Below are 23,469 nucleotides of genomic sequence, written 5' to 3'. Positions count from 1 at the left end.
CTGTGTGGTCCTGGCAGTGTCACCCAATCTCTCTGGGCCTAATTCCCCCGAGCGTACAAAGAGCTGGTCGGTCCAGCCGTAAATCCCTCCACCGCCCTAGGCTGGGGCAACCAGTGACCTCCCCAACATGGTAGCTCTTACCGGCACAGGGCCGCGGACCTCCACAACATGGCGGCCGCGGGCACCGAGGAGCTCGAATCACCCTAGATTATCAGACCTTCTCAACATGGCGGGCCCTTCCCTAGCCTGCTGCGGCCCGCCCCAACATGGCGGCCGACCTCCCCAGCATGGCCGCCGCCGCGGGCCGCCCCGCCCCGCCCCTCCCCGCCCGGCCCGGCTCGGGCTCCGGCAGCGGCGGGAGCAGTTCCGGGGGTGGGCGCGCGAGTGCGGCGGCGGCGGCGGCCCGGCCATGGCCGCGCGGTCGGACCTCGAGCTGCGGCGGGAGCTGCAGGCCCTGGGCTTCGAGCCCGGGCCCATCACCGACACCACCCGGGACGTCTACCTCAACAAGCTGCAGCGGCTGCGAGGCGAGGCCCGGCAGCGCGCGAGGCCTGGGGCGGGGCGCCCGGGGCCGGGCCTGGGCCTGGGCCTGGGCCTGGCGCCGGGGGCTCGCCCGGGGCTTGGGGCCGGGGCTGCCCCCTCCTCGTCCGCCTCCTCGTCCTCGTCCTGGGCCGGGAGCCGCCCGAGCATCCACCACGCAGCCTCCGGGGCCCGCAACGCCTTCTCCTGGCGCCCCGGCCGGGAGCGGGAGCGCGAGCGGGACAGCTCGGAGGAGGACGAGCCGCCCGGGCCGAGCCCCGGGCCCGGCCCCCGCCGCTGGTGGGCCCCGCCCCCGGCCCCGGCCCGCGGCCCCGCCGCCTACGGGGGCCCCCGGCCTCGGCCCCGGCCCCGGCCGGAGGTGGGGCGGCGGCTGGAGCGCTGGCTGTCGCGCCTCCTGTGCTGGGCCAGCCTGGCGCTGCTGCTCGTCTTCCTGGGCATCCTGTGGGTGAAGATGGGGGGGCCCGGCCGGCCACAGGAGGCCGAGGAGAACAGTACGTGGCCGCCCCGCCCTGCCCCCGGCCCGGCGGGCAGGGAGCCCCCTTGCCCCCCCCCTCCCCTCCCCTTTCCTTTCAGGGATTGGTCGGGGGGTTATAGAGTTAGTGCAGGAGGGACCCTGGCACTGTCAGCTGGCCAGCCCCCCTCCTACGGGCGAGGAAGCCCAGAGAAGACACCAAGGACAGTGCAGCATGTGGAGTCAAAGGACCCGGTCCGGGGCCTGTCTCGGCCACTTGCTACATTGTGACTTTGGAACAGTCACTTCACTGCCCCGGGCCCAGTTTCCTAACTGTCAAATGAGGGCCCTTCCTGCACTGAATCTATAATATAATCTATAAAGGTAAGTGACTTCATCAGAGTCACACAGGTAACAAGTGGCCGAGCGGGCATCGGAACCGCAGAAGTCCAGCACAGGTTCCCATTACAGGCTGTTCTGAGGATCTTAGAGCAGGAAGGGACCTTTGGAGCCTTCTTGTTCAGCTCTCATTTTACACATTAGGAACCTGGCCCAGAGCTTCTCATCTCTCCTAATTCTATCTGCGCCAGCTGCCTGGCCTACTGTCCTCTCCTGTACCCACTACTAGAGAGGCCAGGTGGAATGTGTTCCTTTCCATCTCCAGGCCAGTAACTAACTCCACACTTCCACTTATTCCCCTCCACTGCCTGTGAAGAGAAAGAAGACAGCTTTCCTCACTTTCAGTCACTTAAATTCTCAACCTTCCCCCTACCCCCAGTTCTTGTAGCCAGGGCTCCAGTCACCAAAGGTCCAGAGAGGAATTGTTCTGGGAAATAACTATTGTCCCCAGTTCTTAGCTCTAGGCTCACAGAACTCTCATTACCATCCTGCTCTCTCTACTGGTCGATGGGGAGGAAGGGGGGAAAAATCATCTATTTTCTCACTGGCCCAAATTCTCACTTTCACAGTTCTCAGCTTCCCAGCTCTCCCTCTCACCACGTACTGAGGAAAGGTCAGGGGCTCCACAATTTATCCTCTTTCCTCATCTATGGGGCTCTCAACTCCCCAGTTTTGTTTTTTGTTTTGTTTTTTTTTATTTTTGGCTACCATCTTTCCAAGCTATTGAGATGGCAAAAAAAAAGTCTTTATTGGTAATTTCTACCCCTAATTCCTACTTCTAAGGTTTTAAGGCTATTTTCCTCCTTTACTTCTACCCTCTGCTGGGCCAGTTAGGGGAGTTGTGTTCATTTGTTAGGATTCTTCTCCTCATCTTCTCAGTTTTCTACTTTCCAGGCCTGGTATTCTCTGCAGGGGCTCCTGGAGTAGGAGATTAGGGAAGCCAGTCCTAGTAATAGGATGTAAAATCCTATTACTAAATAGAATAGTGATAGGTTGTTTTTTTTTTTTTTACCCCTAGTAATAACCTTCATTATCCCCAGCTTTTAACCCTCCTTTTCTGTGCCCTTGATCCCTGTCCAGCAGAGAGCCCTCCCTAGAGAACAAGTTTGCCCAATCCCTAACCCATTTTCTCTCTGGTAATCACAAATACAATGTTGCTCTCATATTGTTAGCCTTGGACTTGTAGGTCCCTCCCTCCCTAGAGAAGTGGTCTGAATCTCTTTCTCAGGGTAATACCACTCAGCTCTGTGACTTCAGAGTTGTTAATACCTCTCTCAAATCACTAGGAGTTCGAAGGGGCCACAGAGGTCATCTACTCCTACCTTCTCCATTTACAGAGGAGAAATCAGACCCGATATGAGGAGTGATTTTTCCAAGGTGACACAGCTAGACTGTGGCAAATGTGAAGGAACTTTGTAAAGTTAGAAGTGTAAAGGAAAGCATATGGTATTATGGAAAAGCATCTGGATTTGAGTTCTGACTTCTACATTTAACTAGCCATGTGACTATGGGCAAATCATTTGTTTTCTCATCCTCACTTGCCTTATCTGGGAAGTGTAGATGAACACCCAACTCAGTTTTTGTGAGGAATGCACTTTATAAATTAAATTGCATATAACAATTTTAGTTAATAGTTAAGATTATAATAATTGATTGCTATTACACCTCTTCCCTCCCTTCCTCACCCCCTCCTGTTTTAATATCCTAATTCTATAACTCAGAAAAAATTCCCAGTTATGCTCATACCTGTATATAATTCTGTATACACGAAACCACTTTATTTTCCCTCTATTGAGCTGTTTCTGATTGCCAAGAAAATTCTGGTCTTTATCATCCATGATGCCCTGTTCTCAAACTTGGGGAGGTCATGTAGATTTCAATATTTCTTCCACAAGATGAATGGAACATTTGTATGTGTTTTTGTAGAGAAATTTGCCACATTTCTCTCTAGGCCTTAGTCTTAAAAGGAAGTGACATATTATTTCCTTATAAATTTAAGTGTGAAGTGACACATCAAATAATTTACCAACTTTTAATATTCTCTGCAGAGCATGATAATTAATTCTGCCTGATTAATATTGACTATATCCAGGAACAAGCTTAGGCTCTCTGTACCATCTTATGAGAAGCTCAAGAAGTTCCTCAAATAAACTTTTTAAAAAATCAAATTGCCCTTTAAGTGGTACCATAAATTAATGCTTGGGTGTCCATGCAAATTGACAGTTCATCTTGATCTAGAAGATAAAATAAAAGAATGGGTTGAAAAAGTGTTTGGTCTAAAAGCAGACCAAGAAATGCACACACGTAGCCTGGGATATGCCAGTTGGGTAGGACTAGTGGTAGAATGACTGGTCAGGAGAACTGAAGCTGACTCAAATTCAACTGATTGTTTGTAACTTTGGTTCCTCTGTACTCTGCAAAGATGGTGGCGTGAAGCCCAATATCCCTAAGGCTCAGTTTCCCCACCTGTATAATGAGGGGGTTGGAATCAAAGGTCCCTTCTAGCTCTGAGAGGCCTGTGTTGTAAACAGTTGTGCACAGTGCCAAGAAATCCTTTTAGCAAAGAGGCCCTTTGAACACGAGGAAGATTTCAGACCCAAAGTCCTATTATAACTTTGATAAAGAAACATTTGTAAATAAAGGGTACAAAGTAGCAAGCCTGTTTATAAATGAAACCTTACAAATGAAGCAATGAGTTTTCCCTACTAGCAAACGCGTAAGGATGTATTTGACTTTGGGTATCTGACCTGGGAAGCATGTTGCTTAGCCTCTCCCTAGTGCCAGTCAGGTTCTGCTTGCCCTGAGTCTGAGGAGGGGGCCTTTCCCAACTGGCCACCCTTTTAACCTCTTCTCTGTTTCTTTTTTGGTCCTAGTGAAGTTGCTGCCGGTGGACTGTGAGAGAAAAACAGACGCGGTGAGTTTGTTTCCTCGCTTTTTATTATTCCTCCTGAGGATGCGGTCCTCTCTAGAGAGGTAAACTTCCCCAGAAAAAGATCATAATAGGATCATTTTCGGGGAGTATTTTCGGTAATGTACCAAATCAAATAGTAGTCTGTGATGTTCATGTCAGACCCAATTGTAGCTATCTAGGAGAATCTGAAATGCGCAGAATTGAGCCCCTAAAGATCTAACACCTGTCCTGTTAGAAGAGCTCTTCCATCAGTTGCAACGTCAGTAACTTTGATCTGTCTGCTCCTAAATTGGTTCCTGGGAAATATGGTGGGGTGTTTGCAAAGGACCTGTAGACACCTTCCTGACTCTGAGGAAAAAGGACTGCTGATTTTAACCTTCAGGAAGCCTGCTTTCCAGTTCAGCATCTGTCCCATTCCCAGCAAGAGTCTCAAGGGAAGGACTGTGGACTTTTTTGAAATGTGCCTTGATTTTAGGCATTGTGGATTTCATTTTCTCAGATGCAGCTTCAATGGAATTAGCCCTCTTAGTCTGTCTTCAGATTTGTTTATGAAGCGCCAATGTGCCCTACAAATAATATTTGGGGAAGGCAAATAACTACATCCATTTATGAGTCATGAAAACAGCATTAGAGAGTAGAACTGATGCTCTGGTCTTGGCGATTGTCTGGGGAAGATACAGGGTAATAAATTCTCAGGTCATAAATTCTACCAGAAGAAGCTGTCGTGCTGCCAGAGGGCATGACTTAGTAGTCTAATTATTAGCTATGTAATGCCCAAGCATCCTAGGACACCAGCTCAGATCTCCAGCAGTTAGGAGTTTGGAAAAAAAGATACAGCAGGTGATGCTTTTGAATTGCAATGCATTCAGCTCTGTGTTAGCCCTTTTAATGAAGAGGAATTCTAGGTTTCACTCACCTGTGTCATTTCTGTCTGGATTTGGACTGTGTGATATTTAGCATATTGGGGAAGGGAATGGTGATAAAATAATGTCCTACTTAACGTCCCAGCTTTGCCTCCTAAGATAGGCTACTTATCTCTCTGAGACTCAGTTTGCTCATCTGTAAAATGAGGAAAAAGAATGCTTACACTTTCTGATTTCTCAGGGCTGTTGTAAGGAAAGCAGTTCGTGAACTTCAAAGCATCATAGACATGAACTGGTACTGAATTGGATTGATGATAATAATGAGAATAGCTAACATTTGTATAGCCCTTTAAGGCTCGCAAAGGGCTTTACCTATATTATCTCATTCAGCTGGTATGACAACCTTGTCAGGAAACTGAGGCTAAGAGAGGTTAAATCTCTCACCCAGGGTGACAGAACAAGGAAGTATCTGAGGCACAATTTGAACTCAGATCTTCCTGATTTCAAAGTCGAGCAGTCTATCCAATATGCCACCTAGCTGCCCCAAATTAGGTTGCCTTCCCTAAAAAAGCCCCAATTGAGGTCTAGAGGAGATAGTCTAGAAGCATGTGGAGATTAGGTGATAAGGGAAGCTAAAGATGCAAAGGTCCATTCTACAAGAGGGGGGAAATCCAGAAGGAAAAAAACAACCTTTGTCCTAAGTCTTTCTGTTTTTATACTTAAATTGGAAAGTTTCCTGAATTACTCCTTTTCCCCCTCTACTTCCACCTGGACCATCATACATCTAAATCTACATTGGTATTATGGGCTACCCCCTAATATAAGTACATCTCTGAAATTAGGTCTCTTTGAAAGAAAAAGATAGATAGATAGATAGATAGATAGATAGATAGATAGATAGATAGATAGATGGATGGATGGATGAGAGAGAAAGAGAGAGAGAGAGAGAGAGAGAGAGAGAGAGACTGACTGAGACTGAGACTGACTTGTTTTGGCCATACTCTGGTTTTATGCAAACCACTAATTTTGAACAGTACAGTATACCAAACTCGTAACTATAAAGTACATTTCTCCTCCCATCTGATATGTAAAGTTATGTGGCTCTCATGTGAACAAGCAATGTAGACCACAGAGTCTTAGAGGATTCTGACACAGAAGCTAGTATAATATATAGTATTGGGAGAATAAGAATTCAGTTTAACTATCAAACTGTCCTGACAAGAGTGGAGGTTATCCTAACTAGCTGTGTCAATTTGGTATTTCCTGTCTTAGTTGATTTGTAAAACGAGAAAGTTACTTAAAATAGCCAAAAGGCACTTGTCCAAACAACTTGTCCAAAGGGCAAGTTAATTTTATCCATTCCTCCTGATTTTCTAAATTTCTACTTTTCCATAAAGCCTATTAAACATCACTTCCATTGGCTTCAATTTTCCTGTATCCATTAGCTTCTTTACTGTGGCTTATAAATGTCTCCACCTCCTCCATCCTTAAAGACAGTTTTTGCTAGACCCTATCATCCCCACCTTTATTGCCTCCACTTCCTCATCTCTCATTCACTTTCCAGTCCCTTGTGATCTGGCTTCCAATCCCACCACCTCGTTGAAACCACTGTCTCCAAGGTCGTAATGGCTCATGAGTGGCCTTTTCCCCACTTTCATCTTTCTTCAGCCAATCAGTCACCAAGACTTAATTAACCACCTGCTATACACCAAGCACCATTCTAGGTGCAGGGGATACAAAGACAGAAAGGAAATGCCTTCAAGGAGCTCACATTCTAATAGGGAAGAAAATGTTTACAAACTATATACCAAATAAATGACTCAAAGTCACCCGTAAACAGGGGGAGTTGCTAGCTTCTGAGTAAGGAAGAGTTGGGGCAGAAAGGATCAGAAAAGCTTCATGCAGAAGGTAGCACTTGAGCTTTAAAGAAAACTAGAGAATTCATTTCAGGAAGTGGGAAGGGAGGGCATTCCGGGTATGAGACACGGCCTGTTCAAAGGTACAGAGATGGGAAAAGGAGTTCTCTCTATTGACCTGTCTGCGATGTTTGACACTATTAATCCCCCTTCCTCTTGGATCTTCTCTCCTACCTGGGTTTTCATCAAACTGCTCCCTTTTAGGCCTACTCCCACCTGTCAGCTTCTTCTCAGTCTTATTTGTAGGATCTCTGTCCTATCACCCACCTCTGAGTGTACCCCAAGGCTCCTACTGGGCCCTCTTCTCTCCCCTCTCTATACTTCTCTGGCTATTGCATCATTCCCCATTCAACAGTCATCCCTCTGCAGGTAACTCCCACATCTACATATCTAGCCCTCACCTTCTCCTGAGCTCTAGTCCGGCATCACTAGCTACCTTCTGGATCTCTCACAGATGTCCCACAGGCATCTCAAACTCAGCACATCCAAACATCTTTCCACTGAACCTGTCCTTTCTCTTAAATTCCTTATTCTATCAAAGGCAACAACATCCATCCAGTCACACAAGTTCACAACATCAGAGTTATTCTTAACTCTTGCCTCTCTTCCCTTATGTTTCATATACACAACTACCCAAGCCTCCAGGACATCTCGCGTATCCAGCCCTTTCTCTTTACTGTCACGGTCATCCTGGTTTATTTAGTCCACAGTCACCTCTCACCTGAACTACCAAAGCAGCATCCTAAGTGATCTCCCCGCTTCCATTATTTTCCCATAATCCATTCTCCACATAGCTTCCAAAATAACCTGTCTGACTGTGTGGTATGAAGCCTCTGTGGCTCCCTATTTATTCCCTTGAATGACAGAATACCCATCCCTCTGTTTGGCATTTAAGACTCTTCAGTCCGGCTCCAGCCCATCTTTCCAGACTAATTTCATATCACTCCCTCATATACTGTGTGCAAGCCCCATCGGCCTGCTTGCCGTTCCCTAGCCATATTTTACCCTCCATTCTTTTGCAAAGGCTGTTCCCCTTGCCCTGAATGCCTTTCCTTTTCACCTCGTGCTTTTTAGAATCCCCTCCTTCCTTCAAAGCTTAGCTTAATTGCCATGTTGTACAAGAGTTGTCCTACACATACAGGGGGAAACACACGTGCAAATCAGTTGGTGTTTATTATTGACCTGTGTACATGTAACTCCACTAAATTGTAAGTTCCTTGAAGACAAGGACCACTTTTTTTAGGAGTGAGGGAGGGCAAAAACTAGGTTCTTAATGTTTGTTGAAATGATTGGAATTGTAAAATTCCTGAAATCTTGCATCTGTAAGGAAACAGGCTTTGGATTAAAAATTGGCTTCAGATGATCCACAATGTGGAAAACCTATACACAGATAATAGAGTTTTGACTGCATCACAAATAATGAAATTCCAAAGTCCATGTAGCATGCTGTCACACCCCAGCCCCACAGAATACATTATTTGACAAGTCTTGGAAATGTGCTGGATTGTAATCCATTCATGCACGCATTCCAACAAGACCCTGGAGCCTGTTGTTGGTTGAAGTGAGATCCGTACCTTTTAGCCTTCGAGTTGTAGCTGTTCAGTGTCCCCCGCCGAGGCAGACAGCCTTTGTTCCCCACACACAGTCTGATCCCCTTGGCTGCTGCTCCGTCAAACACTGGTGTCAAAGGATTGGGAGAGAAAACCTTTAGGTACATATAAACTATCAGATAGACAACTGGCTAATTCTTTGTGGTGTTTCTTTTCAATGAGTCAATAAGTATCGAGTGGCTAGCATCATAAGAGCTAGAGCTGTAAGGAACCTTAGAAATCATGGGCCAGTCTCCTTCACAGAAGAAGAAACTTGAGTTCCAAAGAAATTGTGATTTGTCTCAGATCACTTTCTCCCAGCCTAGGCCTAACGACATGGGATTTAGTGAGGTAGGGTCTGTGGGCAGATGGCTAAGGCAGAATGCTCATTCATTCAACAACTATGTAGCACCTACTGTATGCAGAGCACTCTGCTGGGTGCTTTTGGGAGACAAGATCAAACAGGACCACTGTCCCTATGAGCCCGGCACTATGAGGCACTGCATAGGGATCTAAAAGTTCCTGTCTTTGAGGAGTAACAATAGGTGTCACAGAAGATGGGTTTGGGGCACAAAATGTGCACATAGAAACAGTTATTTTGTAATCAATTTAATTGTTTCTCTGTATCCTCAGTTCTGCCAGGCCAAACAAAAGAAAGTTTTGCTGGAGGTGCTGCATGAGTTATACAACTTCTTGGCCATACAAGCCGGTAAGTGTGTGTATGATACAAGGTCTCAAGGGAAGAGTCCGTGGCATTTTTCACTTCTTTTTTTCAATTCAGTAAACATTTATTAATCACCTACTATGTGTCAGGCACTGTGATAAGGGCTGGGAATACACAAGGGGCAAAAGACAGTCCCTGCCCTTAAGGAGCTTACAGTCTAATGGGGGAGACCACATGAAAACAAAGACCAAACTATATGCAGGATGAATAGGAAATAAATTAGTGGAGGGAGGGCACTAGAATTAAGAGGGGTTGGGGAAGGCTTCCTGTAGCAGGTGAGATTTTAGTTGAGATGTAAAGGAAGCCGGGAGGTGAGTAGTTGGAGAGGATGAGGGAGAGCATTCCAGGCAGGGCGCAGCTAGAGAGAACAGCCAGGGCCCACAGATGGAGTGTCTTGTGTGTTTAGCAGCCAGGAGGCCACTGTCACTGTTGGGGAGGAGGTGTAAGGCTACTGTGGGCTTTAAATGCCAAACAGAGCATTTTGTATTTGCTCCTACAGGCAATAGGGAGCCACTGGAGTTTAATGAGTAAAGGGGTAATATCAGACCTTCATTTTAGAACAGTCACTTAATGGCTGAATGGAAGATGGGCTGAAGTGGGGGGAGACCCTCCAGCAGGCTGTTGCAATAGTCCAGGTGTGAGGTGATGAGGCCCTGCACTTCTGCACTGTCAGAGCCTAGTATAGGTCCTTGAATAGAGTAGCTGCTTAATAAACATTTGTTGTATTGAATTACACATAGTTCCATGAACACAGATGTGAAAAAGGGTCCCCCAAACCAGGATAAAGCAGACTCGCTGGCTCATAGCTGGGCTCCTTTGCCATATAGTAGAAATTCTAGCTTGAGACACACTCAAAATAAGTCTCACCTTTTCTTTTCTTCCGTACCATTCAACCACATCTTTTTTAATCTTAGGTTTAAGCAGAAAGTCTTTACTCTTGGTCATTCTCTTTTTAAAGACCTGAGAAACCATTGTGGACAACTGTGACTCAAAATAGAAATTCTGCCTCTTTGGTTTTTTTTTTTTTTCCCTTTGGCTTAGATGGTTCTTGTACTTGCATTTCAAAGGGGACTTGGACACAGGGCCTCAGCTTTGCTGTCCTCTGGCCCAGATTGTTCCCCAGGCACTCTGTTAATTTAAGCAGAATAGGCTTTTTTAAAAAGTGACCCACAGTATGCATTAGAGGCTGAGTATAGTTCAAGACCAACCAGCTCACAGGAGGGCCAGATGCTGCTGTGTTCACAGATGGTGTTCCGAGCAGAAATAACCACATCAGTGTGCAGGCAGCTTTTACATTGTTGGCACTAGCAGGGGTTAGCATGGGGAGAAGGAGAATGCAGAGGGATGTGGATCAGTAATGTGGACATTGACTCAGAGTCCTCACACACATATGTCCCATAGACATGCACCCTGCCCTGACAGGAGCTAGCCACTGAGCCAGAAACCTTCTCATTTGAATCAGTGCCCATTAGGTTATGACTTTGAAGCCCTCCGTCATTATTAGGGCAGTGGCCTAGGAATCAGGGGACCTAAGCTCCAGCTCTGAGTCAGCCCCTTCTTGACTGGGAGACTTAATCTTTCAGTGACTTTGTTTCTTCATCTATAAAATGGAATTAATAGTACTTGCTCCTTTTTCCCTCAGGTGTGCTGGGAGGATAAGTGAAATTTTAATTGAGGAAGTGCTTTGGAGCTCTTTGAAGGAGAGACCCTGAATCTGTTCGTAGTGGTTTGCTTCTCACGGTTGTCTTTTCTCACCTCTCACTCACTAGTAAGCTGGCCTCTAGCCCCACCACTCAAAGTCACCCGTAATCTCTTAATTGCTAAGTCTAGTCTTTGTATCCATAGATAGGTATTTGTGTGTAGGGTTTTAATTTAGTCCTTTAAGAGTTAACTTGTAACTCGTGGACACAAATAGTTTGTTTGAAAAGTTCCCTTAAACCCAGGCCAAGGCTGGCAGGGCTTTCATCCCCCAGTGTACCCTGTGGTAGCCTGTCATCAGCTCCCAGGTGGGGGTGGCTTAGTCTAGTGGTACACTTGAGTCTGAGGTACTTCAGGGCCTCACAATATCTGAAGACTTGCTCCAAAGCTTGCAGGGCAGCACTGAGGGTTTGACTCCAAATTAAGACAGACCCTGATTAGAGAGGGATCCCACCCTAGTCTCCCATACTGCCTTTCTTAGCTGTACACCAGACCCTGGATGGGGCTATTCTCTTAGATGGTCTAATCCAGGCCTATGTTAAGATTGGTCCTAGTTATCCCAGAGAGTTCAGATAATTGCAAGGGTATAAGGATATAGGTTGGGAGGTCCCAGTTTAGTTCCAACGCCCCGCTCCAATTCTGCACATCTCCCTCTATCTGTTCTGATCAAACCCCAAATAAGAAGTAGAACTAATCTGACCTACTGGACCACCCAAGGTCCAGTGAATTATCCATTATTTACGCCCTACCATGTGCGTAGCACAATGCTAGATATGGGCTGGGGAGTAGAGGGAGATGGAATATAAGACAGTCCCTGTTCTCAAGAAGTTTACAGTAAAAAACATGGCCTTACTGTAAGTTCAGTAATTCATTTCAGTTAAACAAGCGTTTGAGGCAGCTAGAGGGGACAGTGGATAGAGTGCCAAGCCTAGAGGCAGGAAGACCTGAATTCAAATCCAGCCTCAGACACTTACTAGCTGTGTGACTCCTGAGCAAGTCACTTAACCCTGTTTGCCTCAGTTTCCTCATCTGTAAAATGAGCTGGAGAAGGAAATGGCAAACCACTCCAGAATCTTTGCCAAGAAAACCTCAGATGGGGTCATGGGAGTCAAACACAACTGAAATGACCAAATAACAAAAACAAGCATTTATTTAAGTATGTGTCATGTACAAGGCACTGTACTGGAAAAACGAAGATGAGAAACAACATAGTTCTTCCCCTTGAGGAGCTTTAAATCTAATAGTAATATAATTATCATCTAATAATCTAATATATAATAACACAGTTAACTGGAGAAACAAGACTTTACATCAGAAACAAAGATCAGTGATATCTGTGTGTGTATCTATATCTATATCCATATGTATATACACACACACACACATACTCGGGCACTATGTGCAGACTATTAATAAAGTATAGCAGGAGTCTGGAGAAAGGACTGGGATGGGAGGGAAGGCCTCATGGAAGAGGTGGCATTCAAGCTGAGCCTTGAAGGATTCAGTTAGCCTGAGGGGACTATCCCAGGCCGGACTACCCCACAACCCTCAGGACTGACTGCCTGTAACTGACCAGTGCCTCCGGATTCTGGTCCTCATAGCCTAGCCAACACTCCATCTACTGCACACTGGGCCATCTTTGTACTTCTCACCCTGGGGAAGACCGAAATGAGTGCTATCATTCCAGGCTGCCTACCTCGTGTCATGATTTTTAAATCTCCACAGAGTTTCCACAGCCTTGCTGCCTTTCTTTTCCTCCCCAAGCTATGTTTATTTATAGTACAATTCATGTGTCATCTGAAGCTATTCGTCTGATCCTTTTAAGGATCAATTGAAAACAGACCTTGGTGTTGTGCAGCTTTTAGTCATTTAATGCAAATAACCAAACTGCTTTGCAGGTCAGGTTTTAATGATCTGGAATTGATCCAAGCTAAGTGGCTTTTGATCTTGCTGTGGGAAGGGAAGATGCCCTAGCAGAAGGTGGGAGGCAGCAGCTTGGCCTTATGATCCTCATTGGAGTGGACGGCTCAGTTCTTCTGCATTTGGAGTCTGTTTCAGAGTCGTTTGTGTTCACCTTTCTCTGGATTTGAATGCTGCTTTTTTTCCCTAGGTAATTTTGAATGTGGAAATCCGGAGAGTCTAAAGAGTAAATGCATTCCTGTTATCGAAGCACAGGAACACATTGCAGTAAGTAGGATAGAATGTCAATCCATTATTGTGACGTCTCAGTAGTTCTTATTGATCTCCACAAACTGATGTGGTATTTTCCCCTTCTTGTTGTATGATTTTGTTTATTTTAAAAAGCTGTGTCTCATTATTTCTATTTTATCTCTATTATCTCATTTTTCTCTAAGTCTGTCTTGGGGTAGTTGAAGAGGGGCTTCCCTAGAGCCCCAGGGCTGGAGCTTCCTGATACTAGCTCCCTTTTCTGGAGCACTTCATGGTTACCTCCATGACTCCACTGGATCCTTACACCAGCCCTAGGGGCAGAGGGTGTGCCATTTTACAGATAAGGAAATTGAGGGTGAGCTTGCCTTCCATTCACTCAGGTTGTAGAGCCAGCCCTCAAATGTACATCTTCTAACTCGAGGTCCAGTGAATGTTTCACTGTAGCCCAAGGTCTTTCCTCTGTGTTCACTGGCCTGAAGTCTCTCCTAGCTGTCAGAATTCTCCTGCTCACTGTCTAGCCATTGGCTTCATTTTCTGGCTTTTTCCACAACTACTTAAGTCACACACTTAGTTCATTGTTCTTCCTCTCCTTGTTGCGAATGTTTCAAGGTGATTCTAAGAAAATGGGCAACATGCATAGTGTGTAAAGAGCCCTGAACACGGGAGTCAGAAGACCTGAGTTAAATCCTGGCTCTGCTACTCAGTAGCTGTGCAACCTTTGACAAACCACTTGTCCTCTCTGGGCCTCAGTTTCCTCATTTATAAACTATATCTAAGGTCTTCAGTCCTAATTCTTAGGATCCTATGACTTGTTGGAAGAGACTTCAGAAACTATCTAGTCCTAACCTCCTCATTTCTTCAGAGGAAGAAACTTGAACCACAAAATGGAAATGACTTGTCCATTGTCACACAGCGAGTTAGTGGCAGAGACATGTGATTCAGGTCTCCTGGTTCTCTGTCCACGGTTCTTTCCACTATAAAATGAGATTTCTGCCCTCCCCACCCGCAGTCTCCCACAAAATTGATGCTTTGGCCTAACATTCCAGGCCTTGGAAAGATTACATTCTTTCACTTGGCTCAGATCCTCGATTTTACCTGTGTGCTTCTGCATCCCAGCTTCTAGTTACAGCCTTGTCTGTGGGCTTTCAGCAATGTGAAACTTTCCTTTCTGCCAATTTGCTGTGCATTTAGTGGAACAGGGTCTTCAGGGGCACACAGACAGAGAGCTTCCTTACCAGGCAAATAATGTTTGTTCCAGCCAGTCCGCCCAGATGCAGAACTAATCTTCTTATGGACCCTTCCCCACAGAATGTAACCGGCAGTTCACCAGCAAGGTTTGAAGCTGCATTGACCTGGATACTGAACAGTAACAAGGATGTAGGAATCTGGTGAGTGAGTGGAGATGCTAGGGTTTAGAACCGGAAGGGGCCTTAGGAATCCTTGATTACCACCACAGTGTTCTATACATGCAGAAATTGAGTCCCAGACAGGGAAATGACTTGTCCAAGATTTTAAAGCTCTTTCACCTGTCCATTTTCTGCCATCTGAGGTTCTCATGAAATTTGGCGTATATTTTATGGGCCAGAATTTAGAGATCGTGAATGCAAATCCCCAAGCCAAGCAGATGTGGCTCTACTCTGGCTTCAGGCTGGAAAGGAAAGGGATGTGGTAAAATAAAAGCAGCAGAAAGAAAAGTATTTAGGATGAAACATAAAATGTGTGAGTTTTAGGCTGGCTGTCTACCTGGTATTCTGCTCGGAACAGATCCGCTTGTGTTCTCTTAATTCCTTAGCCTTGCCCTTCTACTTCTTGCCTGAACGTACAGTTCCTTCGCTGGTGGGTGAAATCATTCTGTGCGTGCTCGTTTGACTTTCAGTATGGGAAGTCTGATAGACGATCGGCTGGAGATCATAGGGATGTGTGTTTTGGCTCTCTATAAAGAAAACCTTCCTAACACTCATCACTACCATGCAGTGGTGGAATGGGCTGCCTGAGAATGAGGTGACTTTCCCCTCAACTGAGGCTGAACCACTTGGTGGAAATGGTATAGAGGGGATTCCTGCATTAGGTAGGCATTTAGTCCCTCCCAGGCCTAAAATTCTCTGTGTCTGTGAGGCTCAGGATTCTGTTCTGGCCAGCAGTTCTAGCCTGCTTTCATTACTGACCTACATCATTAACAGAAAGAACCTTCCTTTTCACCTTGTGTGAAATGCCTGGTTTCGACATTGAGAGAGCAGGAGGAAAGACACTAGTGGAATGTATTTGACAGCTCTGGAAGTTTCTCCTGCTGGGAAACAGTCATCATGTAAACACTTTCCATTTTATATTGCATACCAAGATCTCTGTGCAGGATAGTTTTCTGATATTAAAACACTCTCTAGGGTTTTCTGTTTCTGTAATCTGCCTGAATTACTAATTCCATCAGCAGTGTATCCAGTGGTGGCCCCTTGGGCAGCTCAAACAAACACTTCATAACGGGATGCATGATGTGATGAAAAATGTGTTATACAGTTTAAAAAAAGCCAGGTCTAGCTGGTGTGTGGGTGTGTGTATGTATGTACACTCACACGCTAGAAAAAGCAGGATTTTGTCCTTCATCACTCGAGCAAGCAGATTCAAGTGTGAAGACATTAGCCACTTCATATCTGAGAAGACAGGCTTCTGAACAGGATGTGGATGACCAGGGATATAAAATAGGTTGCAGGAAATTAGGCCATATATATAATCTCTGTACAGGGAAGGCATCTTTTATGTGATGTTAGGCTACTTGTCCCCTAACCTGTCTGAAGAAACTACAGGTGTCAACTTGTGTCTCCACCCCCCCACTCCAAGGCCTTTTACAACTTTTCATAGCAAGGCTTCCCACCCTCTGTGTGCAGCTTGTCTGGACACCAGCATTTGGGAGGGTGACCAGCCTTGAAGAATCTACCAGTTTCTCTTTCATCCCATGGGCTCTTTACACTTAAACAGTTCATGTGCCTACTGTTTATGGAGAAAGAGTGTGACCTCCAAGATTCTGTCTTTAAATTCTTGCCATGCAATTACAGAGCAGTGGTTCAGTAAGCATTTCCATTTCTTTATGCTGAGAAGTGGGAATCCAATTTAAAGTTTAATCTTGTGCACGCTGAGAGGCGCTGTCAAAGGGCCTGCAGAGAGAGACGTCACTTTAGCAGCAGGGTGGGGGGGGGGGGGGAAGCCTGATGCCTTCTTTAAAGCTTTAGTCTTCTTAAGTAGCCAAGGTGGAAAACTTCTAGAAAGGGCCACCACAAAGATGCCAACTATGTTTTATAGAAAAGCAGGGCAGCAGTGTCCCTACTGTTCTTTCTTTCCCTTGTTTCCAGTGCCTGTTTTCTGCTCCTTTTCATTTGAATGCCTTTGCTTGTACCTTGTATCCCATTTTCAGGTTGAAAGGAGAAGACCTGTCTGAGTCAGTGACGACTGTGGACAAGGTGGTCTGCCTGGAATCTGCCCATCCCCGGATGGGCTTGGGCTGTCGGCTCAGTCGGGCCCTGCTGACGGCTATTACCACTGTGCTCCTTTTCTTCTGGGGTGAGTGGCTCCTGTGCATCTCTGCCCATCCACAACGCCTCCCTCACCAAATCAGCCTCAAGTAGGAATAAGGAGCTTCAGAAATCCCATCCCATTTTCTGTAGTGGATGGGAGCTCTGGCTAATAAAGAGAGCAGATGAACATGTTAATGATGAGAATAGTTGGGAAATGTCCTCGATTCAGGATGAAACATTTTAAGGGTCCCCAAAAGTCAGACACGGTCCTGACCAGGTAGCTAGTGGCTCAGTTGTTCCCTTCCAGATGCTACTGTCATGAATGTCTAGCTCATCCTTTTAAGCTCAGCACAAATGCCCCCTCCTCTTAAAAGCCTTCCCTGACCTTCTCTTCCCAGTCCTAGTGACTTTATCCTTTGGTCTCTAACACTGTGTTCTTCACTTCTCTACTGCTTATAATGATAGATGTTTGTATCTTGACCCCACCCTTCACTAGACTGTAAGTTCCATGAGGACGAGGATTACGCCTTTTTAAAAATTTGTGTATCTTACAGTGTTTAGCACAATGCTTCTTCCATAGAAGACATCTAATATATTTTGTATTTTTTTAAATTGGTGCACTAAGTGTAAACCCTTTCTCAGAGGAGACAGGGCTCATTTTGGTATAAAGGACTTCAGTCCTCTGAAAAATGTAAATATTTCTTGGAGAATAGGGGAGAGTAAAGAAATCCTGATAAAACAGGGAAGAATGGTTGTTGATTGGTTAAAAACTTGGCCCCTATATCTCTAAACATCTGTGGCTCTCACTGAGCAAAGGCTTTGGGTTGACAGAGTTCAAAAAACCAAGCCACAGGCAACTGGCTTGACAACTGCAGGGCTGCAGTAGAGCTCTGGCAATGAGCTTTGCATGTGCATTGTGAGAACAAGACGGCTGTTGGTCTCTTCGATGGTGCCAGAGTGCCTGGAAAACACTATTCACCGGCCTCATCCCTTTCTAACAGGAAGGACCAACAACATGTGTGTATGGAAGGAACACAATGGAAGTGGCAGAATAAGCCTGGATAGAATTTCAGCTTCTGCAGTCAAGGACTGGTCTGCTGTAACAGCCACAAGGCTTGTTCCCTGTCCATGAGCACTGCTTGCTCCTAAGCAGGCCCTCGGTCACTACCTGATGACTGATCTGAGCTATTTGCTTCTTCTAGGTCTGGCTTTTTTGTGGGGACTTCTGATTCTTCTGAAATATCGCTGGCGGAAATTAGAGGAAGAAGAACAAGCCATGTATGAGATGGTGAAGAAAATTATAGGTGATGACCAATATCATATGAGGTCTTGTTAAAAGAAGGTTTGGGCAGTTCACTAAGTCCTTGTCCTAAGCTGTCACCTTTTGTCACTGCAGCTGTAGTGCAAGATCATTATGTCGATTGGGAGCAGGACATGGAACGCTATCCATATGTGGGCATCCTTCACGTGCGGGACACCTTGATCCCACCTCAGAGCCGGTAAGTTGCATCCCCTCTGTCATGGGAAATGGACTTCTGACCTTCCTGTGCTTTGCCTAGATGACAGCCCCGTGATCTTCACTGGTCCCACATCAGCTGAGGAGCCTTTGGCTCCTGGGCATTATGGGTACTAATAAACAGTAGGCTTCTTCTGTCACGTGTCTACAGAATTCTCCAGTCTCTACAAGAGCATTAGTCAGACGAGGAAAAAAAAAGCATGATTGTAACTCCTCTGTAGGTAATAGCCAACATTTAATTATCCGTAGGTGGATGATCCACGTCATGGATATTGCTTCTAGTCTTTTTGTGGCTTGTTTCTGTCATATACTTAAGCATCTCCTTTGTGGCTATGTGGCTGTATCTTTAGCAGCTAGAGGAGGCAGCAGAGTATAATATAATAAATATTTAAGTACCTACTGTGTGTAGAGCTGTGTGCTAGGTATTCACAAGAAACAAAACCTACCTTCGTGGAGCTCAGTGTAGTAGGCACAGAAAATGATACAGATTTAAAACTTAGAAGCCACTGAATCTAAACTCCCCACCTCCCCTCCATTTTACATATGGGGAAACTGAGGCACCAAGAGATTAAATGACTTGTTCAAGTTCACACCGCTAGTAAGTGAATGAGGTGGAATTTGAGTCTAAAAAGTTCTTTTTGACTCAGACTTCTGCTCTATTATACCATGACACCTCCTCTAAAACACAGCTATGGGCCTTGAACATATGGACTTTAAGTCTCATGCTCTACCAGTTGAGCTAAGCAGGCATTACATCAGGTAAATACATTAAAGAATTACAAAACAAAGTACTGTAGGAGGTCTTGGGGAGGGGAGGAGAGGGGGACGGAGAGGCTGTTACCAACTAGAGAGATTAAGGAAGACTTCTTGGAGGAGGGGGCCATTGAATTGATTTGAGGTTCCCAGCATGTAACATAGACGGCAAACAGATTTGGATCAGAATAGCAGAGCTCTTTAGACTAGTGCTTCACCATCAATCTAACAAGTAACGAGTCTTCAGCATGAAATAGGGGAGCAGGATGGGGAGACTGGATTCATTGCTACCTCTGAGAGTCACCACAGTCTTTAGCAGGTGCACTCAGATTTGGTTTAAAGTGTGGCTCAGACATTAATATTTAAATACGAATATAAAATTGCATTCCAAAGCCAAATAGAAAGTATTTTCTGATTACCTAAATACACTACAGCTTCACGGAAGATAAAATCGAAAGCTGAACAAGGACTCTTGATGGCCTATAAATGAACTGAAAATGGCTGTGTTCAGACTCTTGGGGAGGCATCAGGGTCTTTGTCACCCATCAGTAGTAGTGTTTCTTCATTTGCTGTGCATCTTCTCAATCATTTAACCCATTTGAGCCGTCTTCCAAGTCATGAAGTAGGTGCAGGCCAGGCTTTCAAAACATACCTATGTTAGGTAACATGTCAGCCCTGCTTGGATACGCTTGGATCTCCCCCTGCAGTACCTTTCGAAGGCCTATTTGTGAGAGATTGAGGGAGATTTAAAGAGCTTGTCTAGTGATAAAAAGCAGTGGAAGCTGATTAAAGTAGCCCAGCTCAATCCGGGCTTGTTCATTACTGGTTAACGGACAGCCAGTGGGAGGAACGGGAGGATGGGAAACCAGGTATTTGGCCTTTCGATTCATTGAGAATCCTGTCACGGCTCAGACCATGCTGTCTGACTCCCCAGGGGACAAACGTGATGGTCTTAAATGCTGATACCTCAAGCAGCTGCCCTCATGCTTGGGAGCTGTCATTATAAGGCTGTCGAGTTAGTCGATGGAGATTTGGTCCCTGGTGAAGCAGGCGTCTTTTTCCAGAGGCTAGCCAAGCATTTGCCACTTTTCTCACTTGGACTCTTAGAGTAAGGGTCAGATGAGGAAAGCTGCAGGTCTGATGTTGGCCTCCTCAGCACACAGAAGACCCTCTTCTAGGGTCTAGTCCCAGCACCGCCTCCTGATTCCTGGGCCACCCTGGGAAAATCATCCCTTTTAGTCATCTCCCCAGCTGTAAAGTAGAGATAATGGTACCTCACTCTCCTTGCCTCCACACAATACACACATATGTGCGCTCACACTTTACCACGGGAAGCAGTAGGAACAGTATGCTGGTATTCATTGAAGTGAAGAGATAAAAATAAATAACCTTTCCACCTAGCTGCCTTGAAATCTGCCTACCCACATTCAGGGTGGGGTGGTAGGGAGATGGATGTCAGAAGGGACAGGGGAGGCCAATGAGAGGTGTGGAGGTCTCAGTACTCTGAAAGTGACCCTGACTCAAGGGGAAGCAGGGGGCGGGGCACACTCCAGGGAATGTTTGTTCCAAAGGCTGGACAACCCCTCTTTGCTTCTGTGGCATGAGATTGTCAGTCAGGCCAGGCTCCTCCTGTTGAGCCTTCACTTAAGAGGCCAGTGGTCACTCTTTAATTGGCCCGCATGAGAAATTAAAATACAGCCAGCCCTGGTGTCCATGCTAACCTGGAGAGGACTGGCATGAACCACTGATACCCAGGGAAAGTCCAGAAATCTCAGCCTGCCTGCTTCATCCTTGGAGGGAGAGGAGACTGATGTGGCCTTCCTTATCAGCCTCAGGAGCTGTTCATAGCACAGCCTTTAGAGCAGGAAGACTTGAAGATTAACTTTCTTCCCAGGCGACTAGTCCTGGCCTCCGGCACTTCTCCCCAGTGCAGAAGGCCTGTCTTGTGCTGACTATTTTCCTTTCTTATCCCTAAAACAGACTTCATTCTGCTTTCCCAGCCCCTGTACCCACCCTTGGTTTGCTCTTTTGTTTGTAAGGCATTCGTGGGCAGCTGGGTTTCTTTCAGTGTTGTGCTGTCCGGTCAGTGGAGCGCAGCAGACAGAGGCCTTCTTCTCCTGGCTAAGACACACCGGTCTCTTCTTGTTACAGGAGGCGCATGAAGCGGGTCTGGGACAGAGCAGTGGAATTTCTGGCATCCAATGAATCCCGAATTCAGACTGAGTCACACAGAGTGGCTGGAGAAGACATGCTGGTGTGGAGATGGACTAAGCCCTCTTATTTCTCTGACTCTGAACGTTAAAATCCCCAGGCAGGGTCAGACATTCTTGTTCAGCCTGTCCTCGGGGACAGTTTCCCTAGGCCCAACAGAGAGGGGTCCACAGATCTGCTGGTGCTGAATTCACACTCATGCCTTGACCTCCCAACTTCTTCTCCTACCCATGCATTGCTTCCATTTCTGAAGGTCACGCCAAGAAATTTTTGAAAAGTTTAGCTTGTGAGGACTATCTAGATTTGCCTTGAGGGTTGGGGAGGAACCAAGTTGGGTCATGTAGCTCATCCTTGTTTTTTTTTTCAGCAAGTAGACCCTGCCTCCCTTTCCCGTTCAGCACCCCTCTTTTCTAATAGGAAGTGAAAAGGGCTTGGCTTCTCACAAAAAGGTGGAGGCCCAACAGCCGTATATGCTGCTTAAGATTCAGTGAAATGCAGTCAGTACCTTCCCCCAGTAGCCTGGCCAGCCCCCGTTGTTGCGGATCGGTTGTACAGCCTTGGAGAAGTGCCTCCTGGGGTTGGGTTGTTGGGTGGCAGCTTGGGGGGGTTGCGGTGGGGCCTTAGGGACTCAAGGCAGCTGTGCTAGGTGCCTGGGGAGGCTGCACAGGTGTGCTGTCACGAGAAGAGAGAAAAAGAGTCTGCTTCCTTTAGGAGTCTGACCTTCCTTTTCAAGTAAGGGGAGAAATGAAAAGAGAGGCCAGGAAAACTGTCGTACATACGGAAAGACTCATTATGGTGGTAAACAGCCTGCCCTGCCTAGACCAGGGCATCTGTGAGGTTGGTGGATTTCTGGGACCTGGTATGCAGTGCATCAATGGGGATATAAGGGTGGGGTGCCAGCCACTGCCCCGATTCTGCAACAGATCTGTAGGTAATTAATTGGGGAAGCAAATGCTTAGGCAGTGGAACTCAAAAGATTTTAATTTTTATACTTTTTTCATCACAAAGTTAGCCTTCCTAAGGCGTCTATCCTGGTGGTGGTTCTCATTAGAAATAGTCATTTTTGGTTGGACTAGCAACCTCACCAGCATCATCTCTAGAGGGAACCCTCATTCTGAGGGATGACTGTGGCCATACATAGGTTGTTTCCTATGTTGTAAGACCACCATCTACAGCCTCCAGGGCTATGTGCCATAGAAGTGACTTCTTCCACACACTTTGCACATTGTCTCAACAACGTAGAAATGTCTTCCAGGGAGGCTTCAGCACCTCTGCCCCCTGCTGGCCACATGAAAGAGTTGCAGGGGCTCTTGCCTCAATTCTGAGACTGCAGAACTTCATTACCTACCTCCTGCTGGCTCATGAACTCAAATCAGAACAGAAAAGGAAGTCTCCAGAAACAGACCAGTGGGGGGTCTTATTAGTCAAGTAGGAAAGATCCCACACGAACCTGAATCTTCTCCCCATGTTCTCATCTGTGGCAGGAATGAGCGCTGCCTCAGAAAGACATTAACCACACCTTTCTGATCTTGGTGATTTTTTTCCAAATAAAATTCCAGTATCCCATATTTTAGCAATACTATTTCCTCTGATATTTGTATGATTCCACGGTGCCTGTAATCTTAAATTCCAGTGCAATTGTGTAGAAGTATCTTTATAATCAGGCTTAACATGAACTTCATTATTGGTAACTAAATTGCTGGAGGAATAGCACTATTTATTAAAAACTGATTTGTTTCCTTAGCACGGTTTTGAATGTTGACCAAAGCAATTTACTTGAAATGGAAGGGTAACATTTTGTTAAGTACAACTTCAGCGAGAGGTCTTTGGCAACGATGCCTGAACGTCATTGGATCAGCGTTCACAAGACCAGAGTTCTGATCTTGCCACTGTCAATAGTTATGTAATTCTGGGCCAGAAACTCCCCTCATCTCTAAAGTTGGGGGGAGGGAGTCTGAATTAAGTGGGCTAGCTAGGTGGCTGTGTAAGTCTCCCTGTTCCTAGGACAAATGCCGAGTTGAGGCTACCATCTTGTTGCCAAGCAGAACTGTTCCATGAGCTACATGCCCAAACAGGAGGCACTTCCAGATCTGATATGAGAGCAGAAGATGTGACCTGATACTGAAACTGTCTCGATATAAAGTGATGAAGTGAGCGAGGGTGAGATTAGGCAGCTGGAAAGGTAACCTTCTCTAGGACATGGTCTGCCTGATGGGCAGGGCATAA

General features: G+C 46.0%; 1 protein-coding gene across 1 annotated transcript; it reads left to right on the top strand.

Moving 5' to 3' along the window:
- The first annotated feature begins 375 nt into the window (after positions 1-375).
- LEMD2 (LEM domain nuclear envelope protein 2) lies at positions 376-22,986 on the top strand. Its single transcript, XM_036766148.1, has 9 exons — positions 376-1,031; positions 4,264-4,304; positions 9,303-9,378; positions 13,202-13,278; positions 14,569-14,648; positions 16,664-16,809; positions 17,966-18,067; positions 18,160-18,262; positions 21,184-22,986. The coding sequence occupies exons 1-9, from the start codon at positions 410-412 to the stop codon at positions 21,332-21,334; spliced, it is 1,398 nt and encodes a 465-aa protein (XP_036622043.1). The 5' UTR covers positions 376-409; the 3' UTR covers positions 21,335-22,986.
- The last annotated feature ends 483 nt before the right edge of the window (positions 22,987-23,469 follow it).

The sequence above is a fragment of the Trichosurus vulpecula genome, chromosome 7 (assembly GCF_011100635.1).
Source record: "Trichosurus vulpecula isolate mTriVul1 chromosome 7, mTriVul1.pri, whole genome shotgun sequence".
Classification (NCBI taxonomy): Eukaryota; Metazoa; Chordata; class Mammalia; order Diprotodontia; family Phalangeridae; genus Trichosurus; species Trichosurus vulpecula.
The sequence above is the reverse complement of the archived record's forward strand: the minus strand, read 5'-3'. Positions and strand labels throughout refer to the sequence as shown.

Excerpts from the sequence above, each read along its gene's own strand:
- LEMD2 (XM_036766148.1), top strand. The coding sequence starts at position 410 with ATGGCCGCGCGGTCGGACCTCGAGCTGCGGCGGGAGCTGCAGGCCCTG. Across the intron at positions 13,279-14,568 it reads AAGCACAGGAACACATTGCA|AATGTAACCGGCAGTTCACC; the intron begins GTAAGTAGGATA and ends CCTTCCCCACAG. Across the intron at positions 16,810-17,965 it reads TGTGCTCCTTTTCTTCTGGG|GTCTGGCTTTTTTGTGGGGA; the intron begins GTGAGTGGCTCC and ends TGCTTCTTCTAG.